This window comes from Rhinichthys klamathensis, unplaced genomic scaffold (assembly GCF_029890125.1).
Source record: "Rhinichthys klamathensis goyatoka isolate OS25496 unplaced genomic scaffold, OSU_Roscu_1.1 h1tg000100l_1, whole genome shotgun sequence".
Classification (NCBI taxonomy): domain Eukaryota; kingdom Metazoa; phylum Chordata; class Actinopteri; order Cypriniformes; family Leuciscidae; genus Rhinichthys; species Rhinichthys klamathensis.
In genome coordinates, this window is record NW_026606639.1 from 1033755 (window position 1) to 1056567 (window position 22813).

Sequence of the window (22813 nt, forward strand, 5' to 3'; positions counted from 1 at the left end):
AGTCATGTGTACCGGTATGTCATCGCTGGTTTTCGGAGTGACGTGTGCGCATGCGTAGAGGAGCTCTAGCGCCTTTGTGTGGAGGAGTGCGGCGCTGCTGTTTAAACACACACACAGGGGAGCCAGGCAGCTAACCATGGTGAATGTAAAGAAACGGAAAGGTCGGGTCGTGATTGACTCTGACTCGGAGGATAGTGCAAGCGATGATAATTTGGATCAGGTAGGAATATCATTCACGTGAATGTGATCCAAAAACCTCGCTTTTACCGATCTCTAAGGCATTAAGGTGTCAGAACTGTACGTGTGTGTTGAAGTCCCATGCTAAGTGATGTAGGAAAGCTAGCTGGTTAGCAGGGGCCTATATGGTGCCGTCGTGTTGGTTTTGAGACAGTAACACCTGCAATTTTGATATTTTACGTTTTTTTATTGTCGCCTACAGCACGCGGCTATTTCGGCTTTACAAAAGTAGCCGCGTGCGTTTAGAACCTTTTCTGTTTTATGACGTCACAGTGCCGCGGCTAAACTTCTATTTCGGTTGTAGCCGTAGAAATATGACGAGAGACTAGAGCGGACAGACTCTTCGCAAACATTCTGAAAGCAGTTTCTGATTGGACAGTTGAAAGTCACATAATGCATGAAAATAAGAATATGGAGACCTATTTAAGTATTAAAGTTTACTGTTGTGTCAAAAGAGCTTATGTGATTTATGATGTGCTTAACTGCTAATGGTCATTTGACAATATATTTTTTAATAAAACTTAAAAATTGTAACGTTATTTATAGGTTTTAAGTTTAAAATGTAAAAAAAAAATGCTTATATACATTAAACTTAATTTAATGCTGATTATTTCTCCAAATATTCAGTTTTAGATTAATAATCCAAAATAGCAATAATAAAAAAATAAAAATAATAATTTGCATTATGGCAAGGTTTTCAATCTTTTAGGTGCCATGGACTCCTATATATGACCACCCTTGTGTGAGGGACCCCCGGCCTAAAATTTAAAAGACGTCGATATAGTTGCTTGTATAAATACCTAATATATACAGTGAAAAAAAATATTATAAAATTGTCTAAAATATTATTTGGAAAAGATTTAGTTTATTTTAAGTTGCATTCCAGTTTTTTCTACTAACTAGTACACTGTTATTATTTAATTTTAACTTATTTTAATGTACCGGTAGTTATTTAAATAATTTAATAGTATTATATATTGTTAATACATTTATTGTTTTACTGTTATTATTTCATTACAAATTTACATTGGATGCCCTAGGTCTCCCTTAGCTCCCCTGTGTCCCCAGACCCCAGTTTGAAAACCCTTGCTTGGCGAACGCATGAATTTGAACCATGATATGCACCCTATAGGCAGTACTCCATACTACACTCTATATCAACCTGTGCACTTGTTTTTATTTCGATGTTGTTGACAAATTTCAGAGCTAGCCAGCTAGCAGCTAAACAGAGCTCAACACAAACACTAACAGCAGTGTGATTACTGACACTATATTACTATACAGTAATGTTTTTTGTGTGTTGCATGTATATTCTATGCTGAAATGTTAATTAATACTAACAGATTAAATGAGTACCAAATAGGACCACATAATTATGCTCAAATGCAGGTCATATTTGGCCTGAAAACCCCATGCTCAGTGGAGTTTGACATCTGTCTGTGCTTTGAGACGATTAGACCCTGTTTAACCATATAGTGGTTGTTAGAGCATTAGGAGTGTTAGGTTATAACTATCCCGAATCCCTCTGTTATGTGTTTTTGTACTTCAGGATTAAATGAGCAGCACATAAGCAGACACCCTGACAGGCAAGCTTATAGATCACTCACTATTTGGGTTCATTAAACAGAAAGAACTGATTAACTGCTTTAAAACTATTATTCATAAATAGCATAATATGTAGCATTATTTCTGCTGCCACACCTTCCCTGCAGGCCTAAAACATAAAGTAGAATTGTGTGGACATTATGACAGCCTGCACGTTTTCTTTAGGTTTTCAATGAACAATAAAGAGGGGATTCACCTTATTTCTTCACCAAGTACAAGGAATTTCACTTGAGGAAAGTCCTAGCTGTCAATCTTCCTCTGCTTTTTGCAGGAGCTGCTGTCTCTTGCCAAGAGAAAGCGTGTGGATTCTGATGAACAGGAAGAGCCTGTTAGTAAACCTGCCGCCTCCACGGACTCAGAGACATCAGACAGTGATGATGAGGTATGGAGCTTTTCAGTTACTAAAGATTGGTGCTGACTTTTTTGGATATTCAGGCTTTTTCCTGGGTCAAAAATGGTCTTTGGTGGAGGCGGATGAACACGGTCATCCACACACACAGTTCAAGGTACCCTAACTATGTGAACTGTGAGCCCAGCACTGATAATAAATCCAAAAAAAATAGTTTGTAATATTAATCAATCCTATTTATTATTGAAACAAAAAATAATCACTGCCAGGACAGATGATAAAATAAAGTGCTTAGAATTTTATGTTTAATAATCTGTAAATTTATATCTAAAAAGACACTGATTGAAAAGTTTGTAATAAAATGAACAACTAAGTATCACATTACTTAGAAAAAGTTGTAGCTCTATTATTTTGCATTTACACTATATAATACTTCCTACAAAGGTCGTTTGACATAATGAAAGGATTCACGAGCGTGCAGAACTCGTGCTGAACAAAAACTCAGCCATGGTTTTGAAAAATGTTGAGCGTATTTTGTCTAACTTTAACGCATCTGATTGCATATTGCGTTCACGCGCTCAACAGATATGTTTGTGACTGGCTACTAAGTTCAACACTGCAAAAACACACTTGACGCTCGTCACAAAGCGCAAACACTCACTGGAGCATTTTAAAGCATCCGGCTATCAGCGGGTATCGGTATTACAGAACGGCAGGTTTAATCACATTAAATGATCAAATTAATCTTTGGTGGGACAAAGATTAATTTTGGCTGCTGGCAATTTTTTTTCAATGCAGGAAAAATCCTGCAAACATTTGTTTGAACCGTCTAGGTTGTGCCGATAGATGATAGTCAGAGAAATCGCAAATAGCCAATCCCTTTGACGATATCAAGATGATAATTGGCTCATTTTCCCATTAATCTATTAAATTATTGTTATTATTATCAGGCTATCATTATAAAATTAATTTTAGGACCTAAAATTAATTTGCGTTCCCTTAATTTCATAACGACTTCACCGCATAACCACCATTGCGAAAATGATTCGCGTTTGAGGATTAAGACCTCCTCAATGAAATGAAAATGTTTTTAAAACAGACTACACAACTACATCCCACATCAAAGGTGTTCTATTGACAAATTGTCAAAAGTGCTTGTTGTAAAAGAAACGCATTATTTGTACAGTTGTTGTTTACGCCAAGGCATTTTGTTTCCATAGCACATTTAAACATTTTAATGACACATTACTAAAATGATATAATAAGTCTTTAGGTCCAAACACAACACAATAATCAGTCATCGATGAAAAAAAAGCAGCCTTTTGCTTTCACTTTCTGTGAATATTTGACTGTGGTTTGAGTGTCCTTCACCGGCATAACTCTGATCCACAGTTTGCAAACTGCCTGTGTGATATCCACAAGCTCAGCTTTTGGGTGAAATACTTCTTTTGGGTGAAATGCGACGTGACATTTTTTCTTTATCACCAATTCCCTCTGTGCTCAAAAAATGTTAGACAATGATTATCATTTCCCCTAATAAAACTAAGTTATTAAACTAATTAGTAAATAAATAAGTAAACTAATGATCAGATAGTAAACTATTGCACCCCCCACCCGCAGCGCTTGATAATATTGTGCATCTACAATCTCACAGGCTGGTGATATGACTATGCTATGGAGCATATCGCCCAACACTAGTCTAGAATTATTATTGAGAACATTGAAGATCAGAGATGTGTGAATACAGTTGATCCTACTCATCTTAACCGGCCTTCTTTAGCTGATGTAATTTCCACATCACAGGAACCAAACAAATTACCATCACAGTTTTATTGTATTCGTTACTGCAAGTAAAAGTTCAGGATGTCTGCCAAATCAGTTAATCAGTATCATACAGTGAGATTACACTTGTAATCATCATGTGCATGTTCAATTATTTTTTTTTTTTTTATGAAGTCAAAACTAATTTTATCAAGAAGTCATTAAATCGATCATCCAGTGAAATGAGACTTCTGACTTCTCTCTGGTGATGTATGCTGGACTTCTCCGATAGTTGAGTCTGCTTAAACCTGCCTTATTCTTACAATCAACTGCAAATGTGCATTCAGATCTGGTTCCATCCGAACAACAACCGAGGACTTGAACCTGCTCACTCATTTTTTTAATTTTTTTAAACAATTAATTTCACTCAGATGTAAGTTATAATACAGAATCAAAAATCTGTTGCTACATTTCCATTCTGTTTATTAATAATACATTATATTATATATAGCGCCTTTAAAAGTTGCTTTATCAAAGCGCTTTACAGGCAAACATAACAGAGAAAACTACACACTTTAAATACAAAAATAAACAAATAAAATTAATAATCAAGTAAAAGCAATTCTAAAATAAAATGTTTTAAAAAGAGATTTAAAAGTCACTAATGTATTTGATTCCCTGACGTCGGCCGGGAGAGAATTCCAAAGCTTAGGAGCATAGGAAGAAAATGCTCTATCACCCCTAGAACGAAGGCGTGTCTTGGGCACAACCAAGAGACCACTCTGAGAGGAACGCAGATTACGATGTGGTGTGTAAGGCATTGAGTTACTGAGGTACTGAGTTATTCAAGTACTGAGGAGCCATATTATACAAAGCCTTATATGCCAACATAAGGATTTTACAATCAATACGGTACCTGACAGGTAGCCAGTGCAAAGACTCCAAGACAGGGGTAATATGATCCCTAGCCCTGATCCCAGACAATACTCTAGCAGCCGAATTTTGTAAATATTGCAGTTTGTCAATTGATGATTTAGATACCCCAACTAGAAGACCATTACAGTAGTCAACACGTGAAAAGACAAAAGAGTTTATCAACTTCTCAGCAACTGAGGCGGATAACATAGGACGTAAACGTGCTATATTCCTGAGGTGATAAAAGGATGTCTTAACCGTATTCTGCACAAAAGACTCAAATGACAGTGTCTTTTTGACAGATTTTTTATTTGCTTTGAAACTCCATGGCAACACCATCAACAGACAGAATGAGAGCCCCCGCCTTTCGCAGTTGATGAGGAGAGGAGCATAAGTTCTGTTTTTGAGCCATTTAAAGACAGAAAATTATTAGACATCCAAATCTTGATCTTAGCAATACAGTTCGAATTAAAGATGCACATTGTCCACTTGCTGACCCGGTCTTGAATGGATATAAATCTTCGTATCATCAGCATAAAAGTGATAGTTAAGGTCAAGAGATCTTAATAATTGACCAAGTGGATAGATATACATACTAAAAAGTAAGGGACCCAATACAGACCCCTGTGGGACGCCAGTATGAACAGAACCAACTTTGGACCTATAGCCACCCAAAAAAAAATTTTGACTGCGGTCAGTGGAATAGGACTTGAACCAGACAAGAACTGTCTGTGACAAACCAAATACATCTTCAAGGCGATTTAGTAACAGTGCACGGTCAATAGTGTCAAAGGCTGAACTAAGATCCGAGAGAATGAGAAGGGACATAGAGCCGGAGTCGGAGGCTATTAGTAAGTCATTAGTGACTTTAACCAATGCAGTCTCAGTGCTGTGTAATTTCCTAAACCCAGATTGATGAGGCTCAAATAGATTATTTTCATTTAAGTGTTTGTTTAATTGGGCCGCAACCACACCTTCCAAGATTTTAGCCAGGAATGAAAGATTTGAGATTGACATGAGAAATCTTTCAAATTATCGCCCAGGATTTTGCTTTTTTAAACGGAAGTGACAGCAGCAGGTTTAAGTGCTGCTGGCACCTCCCCAGATGACAGTCATTTATTATAGCAAGAACTGAGGGACATAAAGGACCAAAGCAAGATTTAAACAGGCTAGAAGGCATAGGATCAAGTATGCAAGTGGAAGCTTTCATACGAGAAACCTGCTTGCAGAGCATCTCAGATTGTAATATAGTAAATTTGGAGAAAAAAGTGCCAGAGAAACTTAGTGTATTAGCTGTAAGATCAGCAGATCCAAAAGAAGTACGAATATTTGTGCGACTGCGAACGTTGTTAATTTTTTTTTTTTACTGAATTCCATCTGCATTAAGTAGACTGTTAATTGTAAGAAAGAGCTGTCTAGGATAGTTTTGATTATTTTCGAAAATATATATGAGAAATATGCAGATCTTGCAGTTTCAATAGTTACTCTGTAGTGTGTCAAGCAGTTTTTCCAAGCTTGGTGAAACACATTTAAAGTAACAACAGGTAGTTTTTTGCTCTCGGGCTCCCCCTACAGTTGGGAAACAGTATTGTCCTCTACTACTGTCGTAAACTCTGTCATCCTACATGCACGTGCAATTGTTGACAACCAGGATAGCCCTGAACACTGTAGGAGGAGGTCACATGCAGGTGTTCTGCTTGCGTCGCGTGTGAAATGTCTTCATCCCAGGTACAGTGGCATATATTTCAGCATGTCATATGAATATAATTTCATGGGTTTTATTTTTTTCTAACGACAAATGATCGCGATGCTCACGTTTACAAGCCAGCGTCATTATAGTAGCCTAGTCTATTGGTTACCGTTTTACTGGATCTATATGATACTTCAATGCAATGTTTGAGTGGTTGATAATAACCATATATCGTCAATATTATAATATCAAGCTACCATAAATGAATCTGCAAATTTTACAAATCGATTTGCATTATAGCTTGAGGCAAGACAAATAAACAAATATCACAAACATGTTAGGTATCCTAAAATATGATTTTATTAATAATCTTCCTCCTTTCTTTGTACATGTTGAGTAGACTACACTTTTTAGGTCAAACATTTGCTATTTGCATTTCATCGATTGCAAAGTTCAAATCAGAACGAGAATACTAGCGATAGCTAACCATCAAAAACTAGAATATCGTTTACTAGCTACCAGATTGATAATTCGCTACTACTCTAGCGAATTAGAGAGGTTAGAGAGAGGCATTCTTTTTTGGATGGGGGGTTCGATGCTCCCTGCATACGCAAGGTCTCTCGCTCGCTTTCTCTCTCTCTGCCGTCCGCGCGCGTTGGAGCACAGTCTCTGTCTCGCGTGCGCGCTCGCTCTAGATTCCGGGAGATTTGAACTAATTTGCGGTATAACTTGTCGATCACGAGTGGCTCAACAGGTAGATCTATAGATAAACTCATCTTTCAGGGATTTGACCGACCGGGTTGACAATTTAGCGTGAGAAACCGGGGGTGTGGCGTACGTGTGAGCGTGTGAAACCAATCAAATGCGGGTGTCTCACGGCCAATGCGTGAGAGTTGGCAGCTCTGCAATGTTGATCCTCGTTCTGCCTTTAACGCGATCACTTTCTCTTTTTATCTTTTTGCTTTGCTCCGATAAAACCTTTGCTTTCTTGTTTTTCTGTGCTGCTTCGGCCATGACTATAACATTTGGCTCGCAAGTCCGATTTTAAGGAAGTGGGGGTGGTGGTGGAAGTGACGTATATGCCGTAAAGCAGTCGAATTTTGTAGTTCTCTTTGTTCGCCGGTTACTACCCGAAACCGGAAGTTTAAAAGTACAATTAAAAACGCTACAGACCCCGTCAGGCTATGGCAGACGTGTCATTCAACCTATTGTAAGTCGATGTACCATCACAAGAGACTTGGAAATATATTATGAAGGTTGAAAAGTTACCTGTTGTTACTTTAAACCAGAGCAACGCCATTTTCGCTCCAATTTCCGACATGCAGCCTTCTGTAAACGCTAATCATCATTATACCAGGGGGCTGACTGTACAAATGAGAAATTCAAATTCAAAAAGAATAAAAATTCTCTTAAATTTGACAGACAATATAGACAGTAGATCAGCAAATTCAGACAAAAAAATCCTTATCCTTATTTATAGACAACTATAATACCACCACCTCTGCCTGTAGTCCGCGAGATGTCGATAAGTCCAAAGCCCGCTGGAGTCAGCTGATTAAAAAGAAGACCGTCGTCCTGTTTATGCCATGTTTCCGTAAGAAGAAACAAGTCCAGCTTTTTGTCCATAATAAAATCCGCACGTTAAGTAACGCGGCTTTTAAAGGGCTTGCAGTCACCGCATCAACAGGGATGCCTCTTAGATGGCAGAGCTGATAATTTAGTAAAATCAACACCAGAGTAAGACAGTCTTCTAATCCTTCGTCGACAGTTCAAAACTGGGATGGAAGAAGACGAGGAAGAGACGCATCTTTGTCCTGAGCTTCGATGAATATATCGCTTGGGCCGCAGCAATCCAGCCCTGTCACAGTGGACATAGGTGTCCCTAGACAGATAATAATTCTGCTTCAGGGATAACAGCTGGCGGGAGGTGTACTGTAAGGCCATATTCATTGAAGCCGCGTTAACACCAGCTCCAGATAGGCCTATCTGTGAGCCCACAAAGCCAAAAGAAGGCCACCAGGCCAGCACCAAGAGAAGCAAATTCCCGGCGTACATAAATAAAATACACCGCATCACAATGTCTGTTCCTAGAACGGAGCGGCAGCCAGAACGCGCCAGCATACCCAACTCGACCGGAAGTTTAATATATACGGTTCTGGTCTTATTCTGAGTGGTTTATTAGTGAATGTTATTCCACAGAAAATATTATTAACCAATAGACCAATAACCAATTTTGGTGTTGTTTTAAGGTGTTGCTACTGTTGTAGCAAATCTTATTGGTAGTTAATGTAATAATGTTATAAGGTTACAATAGTAAATAATGATAGATTTTAAAAAGAAGTTCCACCTTTGAGATTTGTTGAGATGATATTGAGGGTGAACTTGTTCCACAACCTGAGGTTAAAATCACATCTCAATCTCACTATTTTATTTTTCTCATTGATTGCCATTTCATGTAGACTTTCAATGCAAATCAGAAGCTAGTGTAATGAGAAACACAATTTTTCCAAGCTTATATACTGCAGTAAGGTTGCAGAAATCTGCAGGTTTTTATGGTTATTTAAATGTACTAACAGAGCAAAAAAATGTGTAGTTGTCATTTTAAGTCTTGATCATTTCGATGGCAAAATATACAGTGACATCTAGAACGTACTACAATACTAAATACATTGAATCAGTTGTGTCTTATGTCTGATTAGGTGACTGAAGTGTGTGCTGTTACGAATTTGAAATACTTTTGAAAATATCCTGGGTCTGAAAGAAATCCTCAGTGTCCATGTCAAAAGTTGATTGTAAACTCCTTATCGATATGTTCTATTGATCTATTAGTGGACTGTTGGAGGCACTAAAACCAAAAAGAAGGGGAAACCTAGCAAAGGGCCTGAAAAGAAGAACACAGTCAAGAAAAGAAAGGGCAAGACGGCTTCATCCGGCAGCTCAAATGGAGACAGTTCAGCAGAGAGTTCGGCTCCAGAGGAGGGTAAGGCAGCGGTTTGGATTCTGTAATGCTGTTTTCTGGAAAAGTACATTTCAAAAGGTGTTTATCCCTGCTTTACGTTTCATAAGGTGAGGTGTCAGACTCCGACAGTAACAGCTCATCCTCCAGCTCAGATTCTGACTCGTCATCAGAGGATGAGGTTTTCCGGGATGGTTATGGAGATGATCTAATGGGGGATGAGGAGGACAGGGCCCGTTTGGAGCAGATGACGGAAAAGGAGAGAGAACAGGAGCTGTTTAACCGTATAGAGAAAAGAGAAGTCCTCAAGAGGAGGTGAGAGGAGTTTCAAAGCTCAGATCTGAGCGGCCAAGGTCTGATTTAGTCGAAATATGTTTATACTTGCAAGAAAAGACGGAACTGCGAAAATAGCCTTAATTTCATGGTCTTTGGGAATCACAAAGGGCCAATAAAAAGAGCATTAAAGTACTGCAATATTCTCAATGTTGTATTCAGTGTTATTTTAGTATTAATTATATGCTATTATAGTATTTGTTAATATTTTTAGTTATCTTTTGTTTTTATATTTTCAGTTGTCTTTTTTTTAAGTTTTTTTTTTTTAAGTGCCCCTATTATGCTTTTTCAGACATTACCTTTAATGCATAGTTTTTTGTGAGATGTAAAAGGTCTTAAAAGTTTCAAAGATCAAAGTGCATGACAAAGTTATTATCTGCTAAAATAAATATAAGCGTTTTGTTTTCGAACACTGTGTAAGCGGTAGACCAATCACAACAGACTGGGCCATCTGGCCAATTTCAGACTCTGAGAAATAAGGTGATGTGCAATGTATATTATAAGAAAAGTTAAAGTGTTTTTTTGACCTTGGATGCATGTAAATATATTGTTTAAATCTATTATAGCACTTTAAACTTTTTATATAGCTTTAATTATTTTTTTTTATGCCCGGTACACATTGAATGATTTTGGGCTGTCCCAGGCGAGAGATGACCAATCGTGGCGATTTCTGTGGTCGTGGCTTCTAAACGGTGGTCCTACATCGTTGTCGGCCGTTGTCACGGTCTTGCGATCAAAGATAGCCTGGAATAATTTTCTGACAGTGTCAGAAATTTAACATGATCATCTCTGTGTGTTTGCTGCTGCGACCTACGTCTACTGACTAGCCAATAAAATTGCAACATGAAATGGCGTATTGATCAACGCGACATGGAGCTAAAACTTAAACCCACTTGCCTCAAGCTCCATTTACAAAATTGGCATGCCCAGTTGGCCTCTTTTCCCTAGCCATGACCGCGTCCATATTCTCCTCTTTGGCTTCCTTCTCTTTTTTCAGCACACATAAAAACCACAATTGCCAAGTTATCTTGCTCTATTTGTTTGCCACTAGCGCATGCTGATGACGTCTTATTCTTCTATACTAACTTGCGCCGTAGCCTACAATTCAATAGATGTCATCATTGTACAGTCTACAAACATGTCGTACCCAAGTTTATTAGATCCATGTTGTACAGTGTGATTCGTAATGATCTTATATGTTATTGTTGAAATCGCAAAGTCTGTAGCAGGCATATGTCATTTTAGTACTGAAAGTATTTGTTAGTTTCCATTTCTCATTTTTGTTTAAGTATTTATTTTATTTCAAATTTATTTAAATCGGAAAAAAAAATACATTAGCTAATGCTTTAGGTGTCAATTACTGAATTGTTTTTATTAGTTTTAGTTTATTTATAATAGCAACACTGGTTGTATTGTGCAGAAATAAATGTAATCTTGCCGTGAATGAAGTCAGAAGAAACGGTTCTTCTTATCAATAAATGTTTATTTCTCCCAATAAGGTTTGAAATAAAGCAAAAACTGAAGACAGCGAAGAAGAAGGAAAAGGAAGAAAAGAAGAAGAAACAGGAGGAGGAGCAAGAGAAGAGAAAACTGTCTCAGGTCCCAGATACTCAGGTGGTAAGTAAACTGTATAGCCAACAAGCCTTTTCTAAAATAGGAACGCAAATATGGTTTTACACGTGTTTCCTCTCTATTGATGTCAGGTAATGTCCCACAACAAAGAGAGGCGGATCAAGAGAGATGAGAAGCTGGACAAGAAGTCACAGGCCATGGAAGAGCTGAAAGCAGAAAGAGAGAAGAGGAAAAACAGAACTGGTACTTTTCTTATCAATTTCTCATCGTTAATCAGAAGACATTGAATAACAGACAGAATTTTAAATAGGAATTAATCATTAAAAATCCAAAATAACCCTATTTACTTAGATTATAACTGGATGCCACTTACATGCAGGGTGATCAAACTACAATGTAGCATGTTTAAAACATTTCTTTTATTAAGCTTTTTTTTAAAACAAAAAACAAAACAATAAGTAGTATATCTTGTATTGTGCAAAAAATTAGCATTCTGTTGCCAGTCATGCCAGTATCTGATCTATAACTATTAACCTTTCAGCTGAGCTCCTTTCCAAACGGCAGCCGCTGAAGACAAGTGAGGTCTACTCAGATGATGAAGAGGAGGAGGAAGATGATGATGACAAGTCTTCAGTAAAGAGTGACCGCAGCTCAAGGTCTTCATCTTTTGATGAAGAGGAGGAGTAAGTATTAGACAATTTACCTACTTTGCATTAACCTTCTTAGTATGAAACAACAATTTGGATAAAATGTTAGATTCAGTTAAAAATGAAATAAAATTACATGATAATTATTTTTTTTTACTTGGACATACACTACCATTCAAAAGTTTGAGGTCAGTAAGAAAAAAAAAAGAAAAGAAAAAAAGTATTATTATTACAATTTAAAATATATTAAAAAAGAAAACAGTTATTTTAAAATGTCATTTATTCCTGTGATTGCAAAACTGAATTTTTCAGCATATTCGTATCAATGTTGTTATACATTTTTTTTCAGGAATCTTTGATAAATAGAAAGTTCAAAAGAACAGCATTTATTTGAAATATAAATCTTTTGTAACATCATGCATATTTTTCTTGTCACTTTTGATCAATTTAAAGCAATAAAGGTATTAACTTCTTCAATACTAAAATCTTACAGACCCCAAACTTTTTATTTAGTGTATGTATACATTATGTAAATATATGTATAGATTTTATCATTTATATACAGTACTTCTAGATTTTAACTTTATAGATTTATAAAACAGTATTGGAATTTTTCTATTATTATTATATAGTTTTTTAAATGGTGTGACAGTTGTGTCCCTTTGTAATAAGCATGTTTATCAACTGTTCACCTGTATTTCAGGAAAGAGGAGGCTCCGCCCAAGTCCCAGCCAGTGTCATTACCAGACGAGCTGAATCGGATCCGACTGTCCCGGCACAAACTGGAGCGCTGGTGTCACATGCCGTTCTTTGCTAAAACTGTTACTGGTTGTTTTGTTCGAATTGGCATTGGAAACAGCAGCAGCAAGCCTGTTTATCGGGTCAGTGAAAAATATTAACGTTTCTTATCCATTCACGTAATAAACATCTTTCATCTTTTGTGATACCACAAACAACTGCAACCTGAAAACACATTTTAAGATATCACATGGAATATACAGAGTTGTAAATGGACAATTTCTGAAATGAAATCCTGTAGGTGGCTGAAATCACTGATGTTGTGGAGACGGCTAAAGTTTATCAGCTTGGGTCCACACGAACAAATAAAGGCCTTCAGCTCCGGTACGTTTGCATAGGAAAACTGATTATATGTGCTTTCATCTTTTTGTCGCCCATGACTTGTGTAATGTGTATTGCATGTTTGCAGACATGGAAATGACATGCGCGTCTTCAGACTTGAGTTTGTGTCCAATCAGGAGTTCACTGAAAACGAATTCATGAAATGGAGAGAGGCGGTGAGTTTTAAATATGGAATGTTCAATAAAAAACAACAACTTAGAAGTATGTATTCTTTTTTTTTCTTTTGTCTCATTTGTACTTAAACTTTTATTTACTCTATTAAAGTAACACCAGGTAACTTTTCAACCTTCATAATATACTTCCACGTCTCTTGTGATGGTACATCGACTTACAATAGGTTGAATGACACGTCTGCCATAGCCTGACGGGGTCTGTAGCGTTTTTAATCGTACTTTTAAACTTCGGGTTTCGGGTAGTAACCGGCGAACAGAGAACTACAAAATTCGACTGCTTTACGGCATATACGTCACTTCCACCACTTCCTTAAAATCGGACGTGCGAGCCAAATTTTATAGTCATGGCCGAAGCAGCACAGAAAAACAAGAAAGCAAAGGTTTTATCGGAGCAAAGCAAAAAGAGAAAAAGAGAAAGTGATCGCGTTAAAGGCAGAACGAGGATCAACATTGGGCCAGCATTTTCTCGCTGGCGTGAGTTGAAGGAGGAGGAGGGGTGCCCGACCGATGCGGACTTGGCAAAAAATAAAAATAAAAAATCAAATGAAAGCCTATGTCTAAACGACGTGCACAAGTTTGGTAGGGTCTACATTCTTGCAAGTAAATATATAAGATGTACAAAATCATATTTTAGGATACCTAACATGTCTGTGATATTTGTTTATTTGTCTTGCCTCAAGCTATAATGCAAATCGATTTGTAAAATTTCCAGATTCATTTATGGTAGCTTGATATTATAATATTGATGATATATGGTTATTATCTACCTCTCAAACATTGCATTGAAGTATCATATAGATTCAGTTACTAGGCTACTATAATGACGCTGGCTTGTAAACGTGATCATCGCGATCATTTGTCGTTAGAAAAAAAATAAAACCCATGAAATTATATTCATATGACATGCTGAAATATATGCCACTGTACCTGGGTTGAAGACATTTCACACGCGACGCAAGCAGAACACCTGCATGTGACCTCCTCCTACAGTGTTCAGGGCTATCGTGGTTGTCAACAATTGCACGTGCATGTAGGATGACAGAGTTTACGACAGTAGTAGAGGTCTAGAGAACAATACTGTTTCCCAACTGTAGGGGGACCCCACCCCGAGAGCAAAAGTAACCTGGTGTTACTTTAAGCTAATTTATTATGGAAACTAAATTTTAATTTTGGTTGAATTTTAGGTTAATTGTAGAAGTACTGCCACACTGTAGCATTATGGGATGTGCATATCCAGTAGTAACCTCGTTGCTTGCTGCCCCATAGATGATGTCAGCAGGAATGCAGTTTCCTACTCTAGATGAGATCTCCAAAAAAGAGCAGTCCATCAAGGAGGCGGTCAACTACAAATTTAATGACAAAGACATTGAGGATGTACGTCCCACTGATGTCATTTCCTGTTGTCCTTAATACAGAATATTCTGATAGGTATCAACTTAATGATTGTATTAATGTGAAATATTTTTAATGACAGATTGTCAAAGAGAAGGACAGATTCCGAAAGGCGCCATCAAACTACGCCATGAAGAAAACACAACTTTTCAAAGAGAAGGTTGTAATGATTAGATGTACTAGAAATAGTAAAATTGTGTCGTTTAAGTGCCTACTTGTTCTCATTCTAATCATGTATAACTTGTGTGTACAGGCCATGGCTGAGGAGAGTGGGGATGGAGAAAAGGCGAAAGTACTGCAAGATCAGTTGAATGAGCTGGAGGAGAGGGCAGAAGCACTTGACCGACAGAGAACCAAAAATATCTCTGCTATCAGGTCAGAAACGCACATTCAATACTACTTCTACTCAAGTCAACCACTCAATAGTTTGGAGTTTGTTAGATGTTTTTAATGTTTTTGAAAAAAGTCTCTCATGATCACCATGGCTGAAGTTATTAGATTAAAAAACAGTAAAAACAATAATGATGTGAAATATTACAATTAGTGCTGTCAAATCAAGTAATCGCAATTTTAATAAATTCTAAAATAAAAGTTTGTGTTTATATAATATATGTGTATGTGTGTGTGTATTATATTTCTATATATAGAAATCTATAATGTGTGTGTGTGTGTATGTGTATATATATATATATATATATATACACACACAATATATATATAATTATATACAAAAATATATTACAAATGTAAACACAAACTGTTATTTTGGAATCGATTAATCGCGATCGACAGCTGTAATAACAATTTAAAATAACTTTTTTATTTTAATATATTTTAAAATGTAATTTATTTCTGTGATGGCAAAGCTGAATTTTTAGCATCATTACTCTAGTCTCCAGTTCAGGATTCTTTGAATAGAAAGATCAAAGGAACCGCATTTATTTATAAATTAAGAACTTCTAAATGTCTTTACGGTCAATTTTGATCAATTTAATGCATTCTTGCTGAATAAAAGTATTAAAAAAAGTACTCATCCCAAACTTTTGAACAGTAGTGTACACACACACAAACCCTCTAACCCCTCCTCTTCATAATCATTTTTCTTTTTTCTTTTTCCCCCAGCTATATTAACCAGAGGAATCGGAGTTGGAATATTGTGGAGTCTGAGAAGGCATTGGTGGTAGGTGTACCCGTCAGGATTTATTTATTGATTGATTGAGCTGTTTCTCTCCTAAAGAATATTCTAGAATATAAAATGTCTTGGTTGTGTTTCAGGCAGAGGGTCAGAACGCGAAGAACCAGCAGATGGATCCATTCACCAGACGGCAGTGTAAACCGACTATGGTGTCCAATGTGAGGCATCTTTCTGTCAGCTTTTCTGTTCCACTTTTCCTTTATTCTCATCCTTATAAATTGATCATTTTAAAAAACTGAATTTTCTTTCTTTTTTTTTACAGGCAAGAGATCCCTCAGTTCATGCCGCTATTTTGGCTCATCTTAACCAGAAATATGGTTCAGGCTCAGGCCAAGACAACAGCCAGCAGGCTAATAAACAGGTAACACACTCTCGCAAACAACCCCACAGCAACATGTGCCTGTTCTGACCCAGTATTCACTTGTTTAACTTGTTTATAATGCAGGGCCAGGCTAGCCAGAAAGACAAAGACATTATCAAGCAAAACAGTGACCTCTCAGAGGACCTTTTCAAAGTTCACGACTTTGATGTCAAAATTGACCTACAGGTTCCTAATGCTGGTAAGTGTCTCATGTCTAATAATTATAGTCATTTTACTATTCAACTATTTTAGTCATTCACACCGCACAGACAAATGCCAACAAACACGTTTGTTGGGTTTTGTCGGATCAGTGTAAGCAATTTACACGACCGTCCAAAAGTGTGTTGGTTTTATATATAGACACTAGGGGTGTAATGGAACTTAAAACCGTGAACGGTTTTAAGTTCACGATTTCTGTACGGTTCAGTATGTGCTATTTGTTTTTCAGGTAGGTCTAACATTAGTTTTCAGTTACAGAAACTGAATAAAGTAATCAAATGTAAAATAACATTGCATATTTGACTGTATAAATTAAAGATTAATCCTTATTAAAGTTACAAAAGCTATTCAATCAAGAGCAGTGAGTGATTTCATTGAATTTTGTTTGATTAACATTAAAAACACAGACAGCAGGAATATCAGGCTGCTGTTTAGGACATAATGCACAGATCCAAAAATACTGATACTGTTACATATGCATTGTCTTTCTCGACTGTAGAAGTTCACTTAAGGCATAACAGACTATGTCTGCTAGGATACTCATAAAGACGGGCATGTTGGCAAATTTTGTGTGAACTTGTCCATTCAAGCACAAGACTTAAAAGAGAACCCCCTTTTTGGGTACATTCTAAAACGCTTAACCTGGCTTAATGTACTAAGACGTAGGGCTGGTCCGAATACAATTTTTTGAGCTTCAAAGCTTCGGTAGTAATGAACATTGAATATTCGAAGCTTAGGAATCTCTATATGTCTGTCTGTCCGTTTGCATTTTGATTATTTCGAGAACCGTTCATCCAAACGACTTCAAGGAGTGCAGTGTCGTATTTGGTGCAATATAGATAGACAGGCGAGACGCGACACGTTCGGAATTAATAAACACTTAATAAACTACAGAACAGCGCGAGCGGGAAGCGCGCGCGCCTCACGCGAGCAGAGCTTATATGCTCCGAGAACGGACACTGCACTAGTGATATAAAACACACACAGGTCTGTTAACTTAAGCAATATTTATAATAAGGTATAGTCTTATAATATTTTTCTCACTGACAAAGTAGGGTAGATTTAAATAAATAAAAACGAAATTTAAATAAAGAAAAACGAAATTTAAATAAAGAAAAACGAAAAATAAATTAACGAACTGTAATAGCCTAAATAAAGAACACGGTAGCAATAACAATAACAATTTCAATAACATCACAAATTTAAATTAATATTTCACAGTAGATTAATTTAGATTGATAATAACGGGTAAAAAGGATAATACATTTTGTTTTTACATTTACATTTACATTTATTTATTTAGCTGACGCTTTTATCCAAAGCGACTTACAATTGCTATATATGTCAGAGGTCGCACGCCTCTGGAGCAACTAGGGGTTAAGTGTCTTGCTCAGGGACACATTGGTGTCTCACAGTGGATTCGAACCCGGGTCTCTCACACCATAGGCATGTGTCTTATCCACTGCGCCATCACCATCACCACCTCAGAGCTTTTATTATTCTATTTTCCACAATGTCAAAGCAACGCAGCTTAACCCAAAACACAAGCTCAGGCATGCACTTCTGTCCAAACACACTCCGCTGTTCTGCGCTCTAGCCAGAGAATACTCCCGTTGCACGAACACTTTTAGTAGTCCAAGAAGAAGCAAATATATTTATTAAGTAGCTATAACAAAGTTATATGTTAAGTATTATATTTCACCAGATTTTATAGTGTAAAACATATTCAAGCGAGAATGAGAACCGGTTCGAGGGGGATGCCAGGTGTGAAAAAAAAAGAAAAAAAACCCCCGAATATTCGAATGTCACATTTTCAAATCGAATACCAACCCACCGAACGGTCCAGCCCTACTAAGACGGTGATAATAGACCAAACTCAGGAACGCAACACGTTTAATTACACGTTAAGCATTTTCCTCCCATAGAGAAAATGCTTAACGTTGCTTAATGCTTTCTATATGGGAGGAAAATGTTTTCTATATGTGTGTAATGATGAAAATAATATTTTGGGCTCATCAAATTTTATATTCACTACATAGTATGGTTTATTAATAATATCTTTTCATATTACATTAAGCTACGTTAAGCGTTTTCTTTAACGGTTTTCTATGGGAGGAAAACTCTTAACTCATATTCTGGGCTCATCTGCTTTTCTCTACATAGTATGTTTTATTAGTATGATGTTTTCTGAGTTTGGTCTGTTAATGCCACTGTCTTAGTACATTAAACCACGTTAAGCGTTTTTCCACATTAAGCGTTTTAGAATGTCCCCAAGACGTCTGTGCGCTTCAGATGAGTGCACACACACACACACCTTCTCACAGCTCGCGGGAGTTCTCTTTTACGTCGTGCGCTCGGCAAGGCTTAAATGAGTTTAGTTTAAACACAGATAGCAACGTGCTGTTCAGGTCTCACCTGTGCTCGCGGGCTATCAACACTCGGGTGACGATGACTGCGTAAATGACTGGTCATGTTCGAGCATACGGCACTTGCATTGAACAAAGTTTACAAAGACGAGGACAGTTTTGTTCACATTTTTTTGATTATCGGTGTTGTAATGTATTGTTGGGGCGCCAGCATGTGCATCCATCAACAGAAACATACATTAGTGGAACTGTCTGTTTTACGGATTATTTAAACAAACCATATTATAGATGCGTTATCAGATTTGAGATCAACCGCAGTGCATATACTTATGGTTCTATTATTATTTTTATTTTTTTTACCGAGAACCCTTACACCCCTAATATATACACACACAAACACATACACACTCACTGGCCACTTTATTAGGTACTCCTTGCTAGTACTGGGCTACTTTTGACTTCAAAACTGCCTTAATTCTTCATTGAGTAGATTCTACAAAGTGCTGGAAACATTTCTCAGAGATTTTGGTCCATATTGACATGATAGCATCGCGCAGTTGCCTCAGATTTGTCGGCTGAACACCCATGATGCGAATCTCTCATTCCACCACATCCCAAAGGTGCTCTAGTAGTGGATTGAGATCTGGTGACTGGGGAGCCCATTTGAGTATTTGAACTCATTGTCATGTTCAAGAAACCAGTTTGAGATGATTTGAGCTTTGTGACAGGACGTTATCCTGCTGGAAGTAGCCATCACGAGATTCAATGTGGTCATAAAGGGATGGAAATGGTCAGCAACAATACTCGGATAGACTGTGGCGTTTAAACGGTTCAATTGGTACTAAGGGCCCAAAGTGTGCCAAGAAAATATCCCTCACACCATTACACCACCAGCAGCCTAAACCGATGATTCAAGGCAGGATGGATGTTGTTTATGCCAAATTCTGACCCCACCATCTGAATGTTGCAGTAGATGTTAAAACTCATCAGACCAGGCAACATTTTTCCAATCTTCTATTGTTAAATTTTTGGTGAGCCCGTGTGAATTGTGGCTCAGTTTCCTGTTCTTAGCTGAGAGGAGTGTCACCCAGTGTGTCTCCTGCTGCTGTAGCCCGTTTGCTTCAAGGTTTGACGTGTTGTGAGTTCAGAGATGCTCTTCTGAAGACCTCGGTTGTAACAAGTGGTTAGTTACTGTTGCCTTTCTATCAGCTTCAAACCAGTCTGGCCATTCCCCTCTGACCTCTGGCATCAACAAGGCATTTTTACCCACAGAACTGCCAGTATTCTGTGGATATCACTGGACATTTTCTCTTTTTCAGACTATTCTCTGTAAACCCTAGAGATGGTTGAGCGTGAAAATCAGTAGATCAGCAGTTTTTGAAATACTCAGACCAGTCCGTCTGGCACTAACAACCATGCCACATTCAAAGTCACTTAAATCACCTTTCTTCACCATTATGATGCTCAGTCTGAACTTCAGCAGGTCGTCTTGGCCATGTCTAGATGCCTAAATGTGATTTTATTTTTCATTTTGTGCATATCCAATTGGAATCCGACCATATTTAGCAAGTTGAATGGCAAAAAATCACATGATTATTTTTTTTAACACATCCGTTTTGGTTTTTATGTGGTTTGAAAACGCTTTTCTTGTTTATGTGATTTACTCTCACCACGTGAAACATAAACATGTCAGACGTCGTTATAGAAAACCAGTAAAGACTACAGCACAAAATAAAGCCATGCATGCCAGCCTCCCACGTTTCTGCCTCTGCCTCCAGAAGACGCAATAGTCCAGCGCGGCGGCTATTGTCATTTTGTAAATAAGATAATTTTGCTGCTGTTGTTTTTGGTGTATGCCTTTTAACGCAACGTCATTGCCATAGAAACCAATGCAAATATTCTGGAAAATGAAAAGGCACCTCGGGACACACAAATCAGATCCAAACAGTTGCCATACACAGTGTGGACAGTCAATAATTTAGATTATTTTTTCTAATCGGATACACAAATAATTGGATTTGGACTGACAGCTTGAATATAGCCTAAATGCATTGAGTTGCTGCCATGTGATTGGCTGATATTTGTGTTAACGATCAGTTGAACAGGTGTACCTAATAAAGAAGAAAAAAATGCTGTGTGTATAAGACCTTTATAATGTTAAAAGATTATTATTATTATTTTAAATAAACGCTGTTCCATCACAGGAATAAATGACATTTTTAAAATGTATTAAAAAGGATATTTTAAATTGTAGTAATATTTCACAACATCAGTACTTTACTGTATTTTGATCAAATAAATTCAGCCTTAGAGAGCAAGACTTCTTTCAAAAGCATTAAAGAATTTTACCGATCCCAAACTTTGGAATGGTAGTGTATATGAATCTGATCCTATGATGTTATATCTTCAATTTGATTGTTTATTATTATATTAATTTATTATTTATTTTAATCATCAACAGAATCAAAGTCTTTGTCGGTGAGTTCGAATGCATTGCCTGTTAAAGATGGGGCGCCACGCCGATCTCTCAACCTGGAGGACTACAAGAAGAGACGAGGACTCATCTGACCTACGTTTTTATCCACCCCTGCATGATTGGACACCTGTTCCAGGGGGTCTAAAGCTGCGGCCACCCCTGTGTGTGTGAGTGTGTTTGGAAAAATGTGTGTGTGTGTGTGTGTGTGTGTGAGAGAGAGAGAGAGAGAGAGAGAGAGAGAGAGAGAGAGAGAGAGAGAGAGAGAGAGAGCGCGTGTATGATAAAGAGAAAGAAAAAGTGTGTACCTTTAAGGCTGAGCGTGTCAGAGACCGTATGAGTGTGTATGTAAATGTTTCACCTGTTTGTAAGAGGAAATATTCATGAATAATGAAAACTTTCAGGTCTTTTCCTGCAAAGGGTCACTTTTTGAGAGGTGAAAATTTCTCTGCATTATTTACGGCGTGTGCCGGCGTGAGAACAGAAATGCATTACCTCTGATTCTCCTTTTCTTACCAATGTATGCAGCTTATTTTCTCCCTCTCAGACCCTCACAGAAACGACCCTTTTATATCCAAGCTTGTGAATGACTATCTCTAAGGACACTATTAAAAAAGACGACACAAATCTTGGGTTTTTTTGAAAGTTTTTTTTACTTGTCAGTAATGTGATTGGGTCTGCCTCGCTCCCTTGTTCCTCTTGAAAACTCGAAAGCTTTTCTTCACCCCAACCCTTGTGTAATGGGGTTGTTAGGACAGCCCTGCTTATCTCCGCTTTCTGGTTTAAAGGCCGAGGGGCCGACCAATCAGAGGGGGAGTTACACAATATCATCACACTCCCTAAAGATAAACGTTTGTTTCATGTAAGACAATGATCAAAATAAACGTGTCTGCCATGGGCAAGAAAACATTGAGAATTGATGTATCTTTTTTTGTTTTTACTGCTCCTTTTCTTCCACATCCCTCTGTCTCCCGAGCTGATGTAAGTGTTATTGATCATTAATTATTGATGAAGTCTTTTAGTCAGTTCGTATAGTTGTGGCATGCCTTGTAAATAAGCGATCTTGAGTGAGCGCTGCTGATTAAAGGAGGAACTGTTTCATAATCCCTGTGTCTGTGCTTTTACTGTTCTTGCTCATGTTTGTACTGGGGTTTTTCATATAAGTTTGAAGAGAAAATTGCAATTTCAAACCAAAGCAGTAAAAATGTAAATATATTCTATATTCACTTAATATCAAAATTTGGTGAAAATAGTGCATTGTAAGAAGGAACTTACTGCATGGTAAGAAGGAACAGAGGCATTATGTATTATATATAATATGCAATATATATTATTTTACATTACATTACAGAAAGGGACTTTGGAATGACCCAATTGCAATCAGGCAGAGCAACAACATGCAACGTTTTTTCAGTCAGGCAGTGTGCTG

At 37.4% G+C, this 22813-nt stretch overlaps 1 protein-coding gene across 1 annotated transcript; it reads left to right on the top strand.

Moving 5' to 3' along the window:
• The first annotated feature begins 62 nt into the window (after positions 1–62).
• rtf1 (RTF1 homolog, Paf1/RNA polymerase II complex component) lies at positions 63–22488 on the top strand. The gene is made up of 18 exons (XM_056253013.1): positions 63–220; positions 2114–2224; positions 9387–9537; positions 9624–9828; positions 11346–11463; positions 11550–11661; positions 11960–12101; positions 12769–12946; positions 13105–13187; positions 13273–13360; positions 14645–14752; positions 14853–14930; positions 15024–15145; positions 15893–15950; positions 16046–16123; positions 16228–16326; positions 16411–16525; positions 21373–22488. Exons 1-18 carry the CDS (start codon positions 137–139, stop codon positions 21477–21479), a joined length of 2037 nt encoding a protein of 678 aa, XP_056108988.1. The 5' UTR covers positions 63–136; the 3' UTR covers positions 21480–22488.
• The last annotated feature ends 325 nt before the right edge of the window (positions 22489–22813 follow it).

Excerpts from the sequence above, each read along its gene's own strand:
- rtf1 (XM_056253013.1), top strand. The coding sequence starts at position 137 with ATGGTGAATGTAAAGAAACGGAAAGGTCGGGTCGTGATTGACTCTGAC. Across the intron at positions 11,464-11,549 it reads AGGTCCCAGATACTCAGGTG|GTAATGTCCCACAACAAAGA; the intron begins GTAAGTAAACTG and ends TATTGATGTCAG. Across the intron at positions 15,146-15,892 it reads AAAAATATCTCTGCTATCAG|CTATATTAACCAGAGGAATC; the intron begins GTCAGAAACGCA and ends TTTTTCCCCCAG.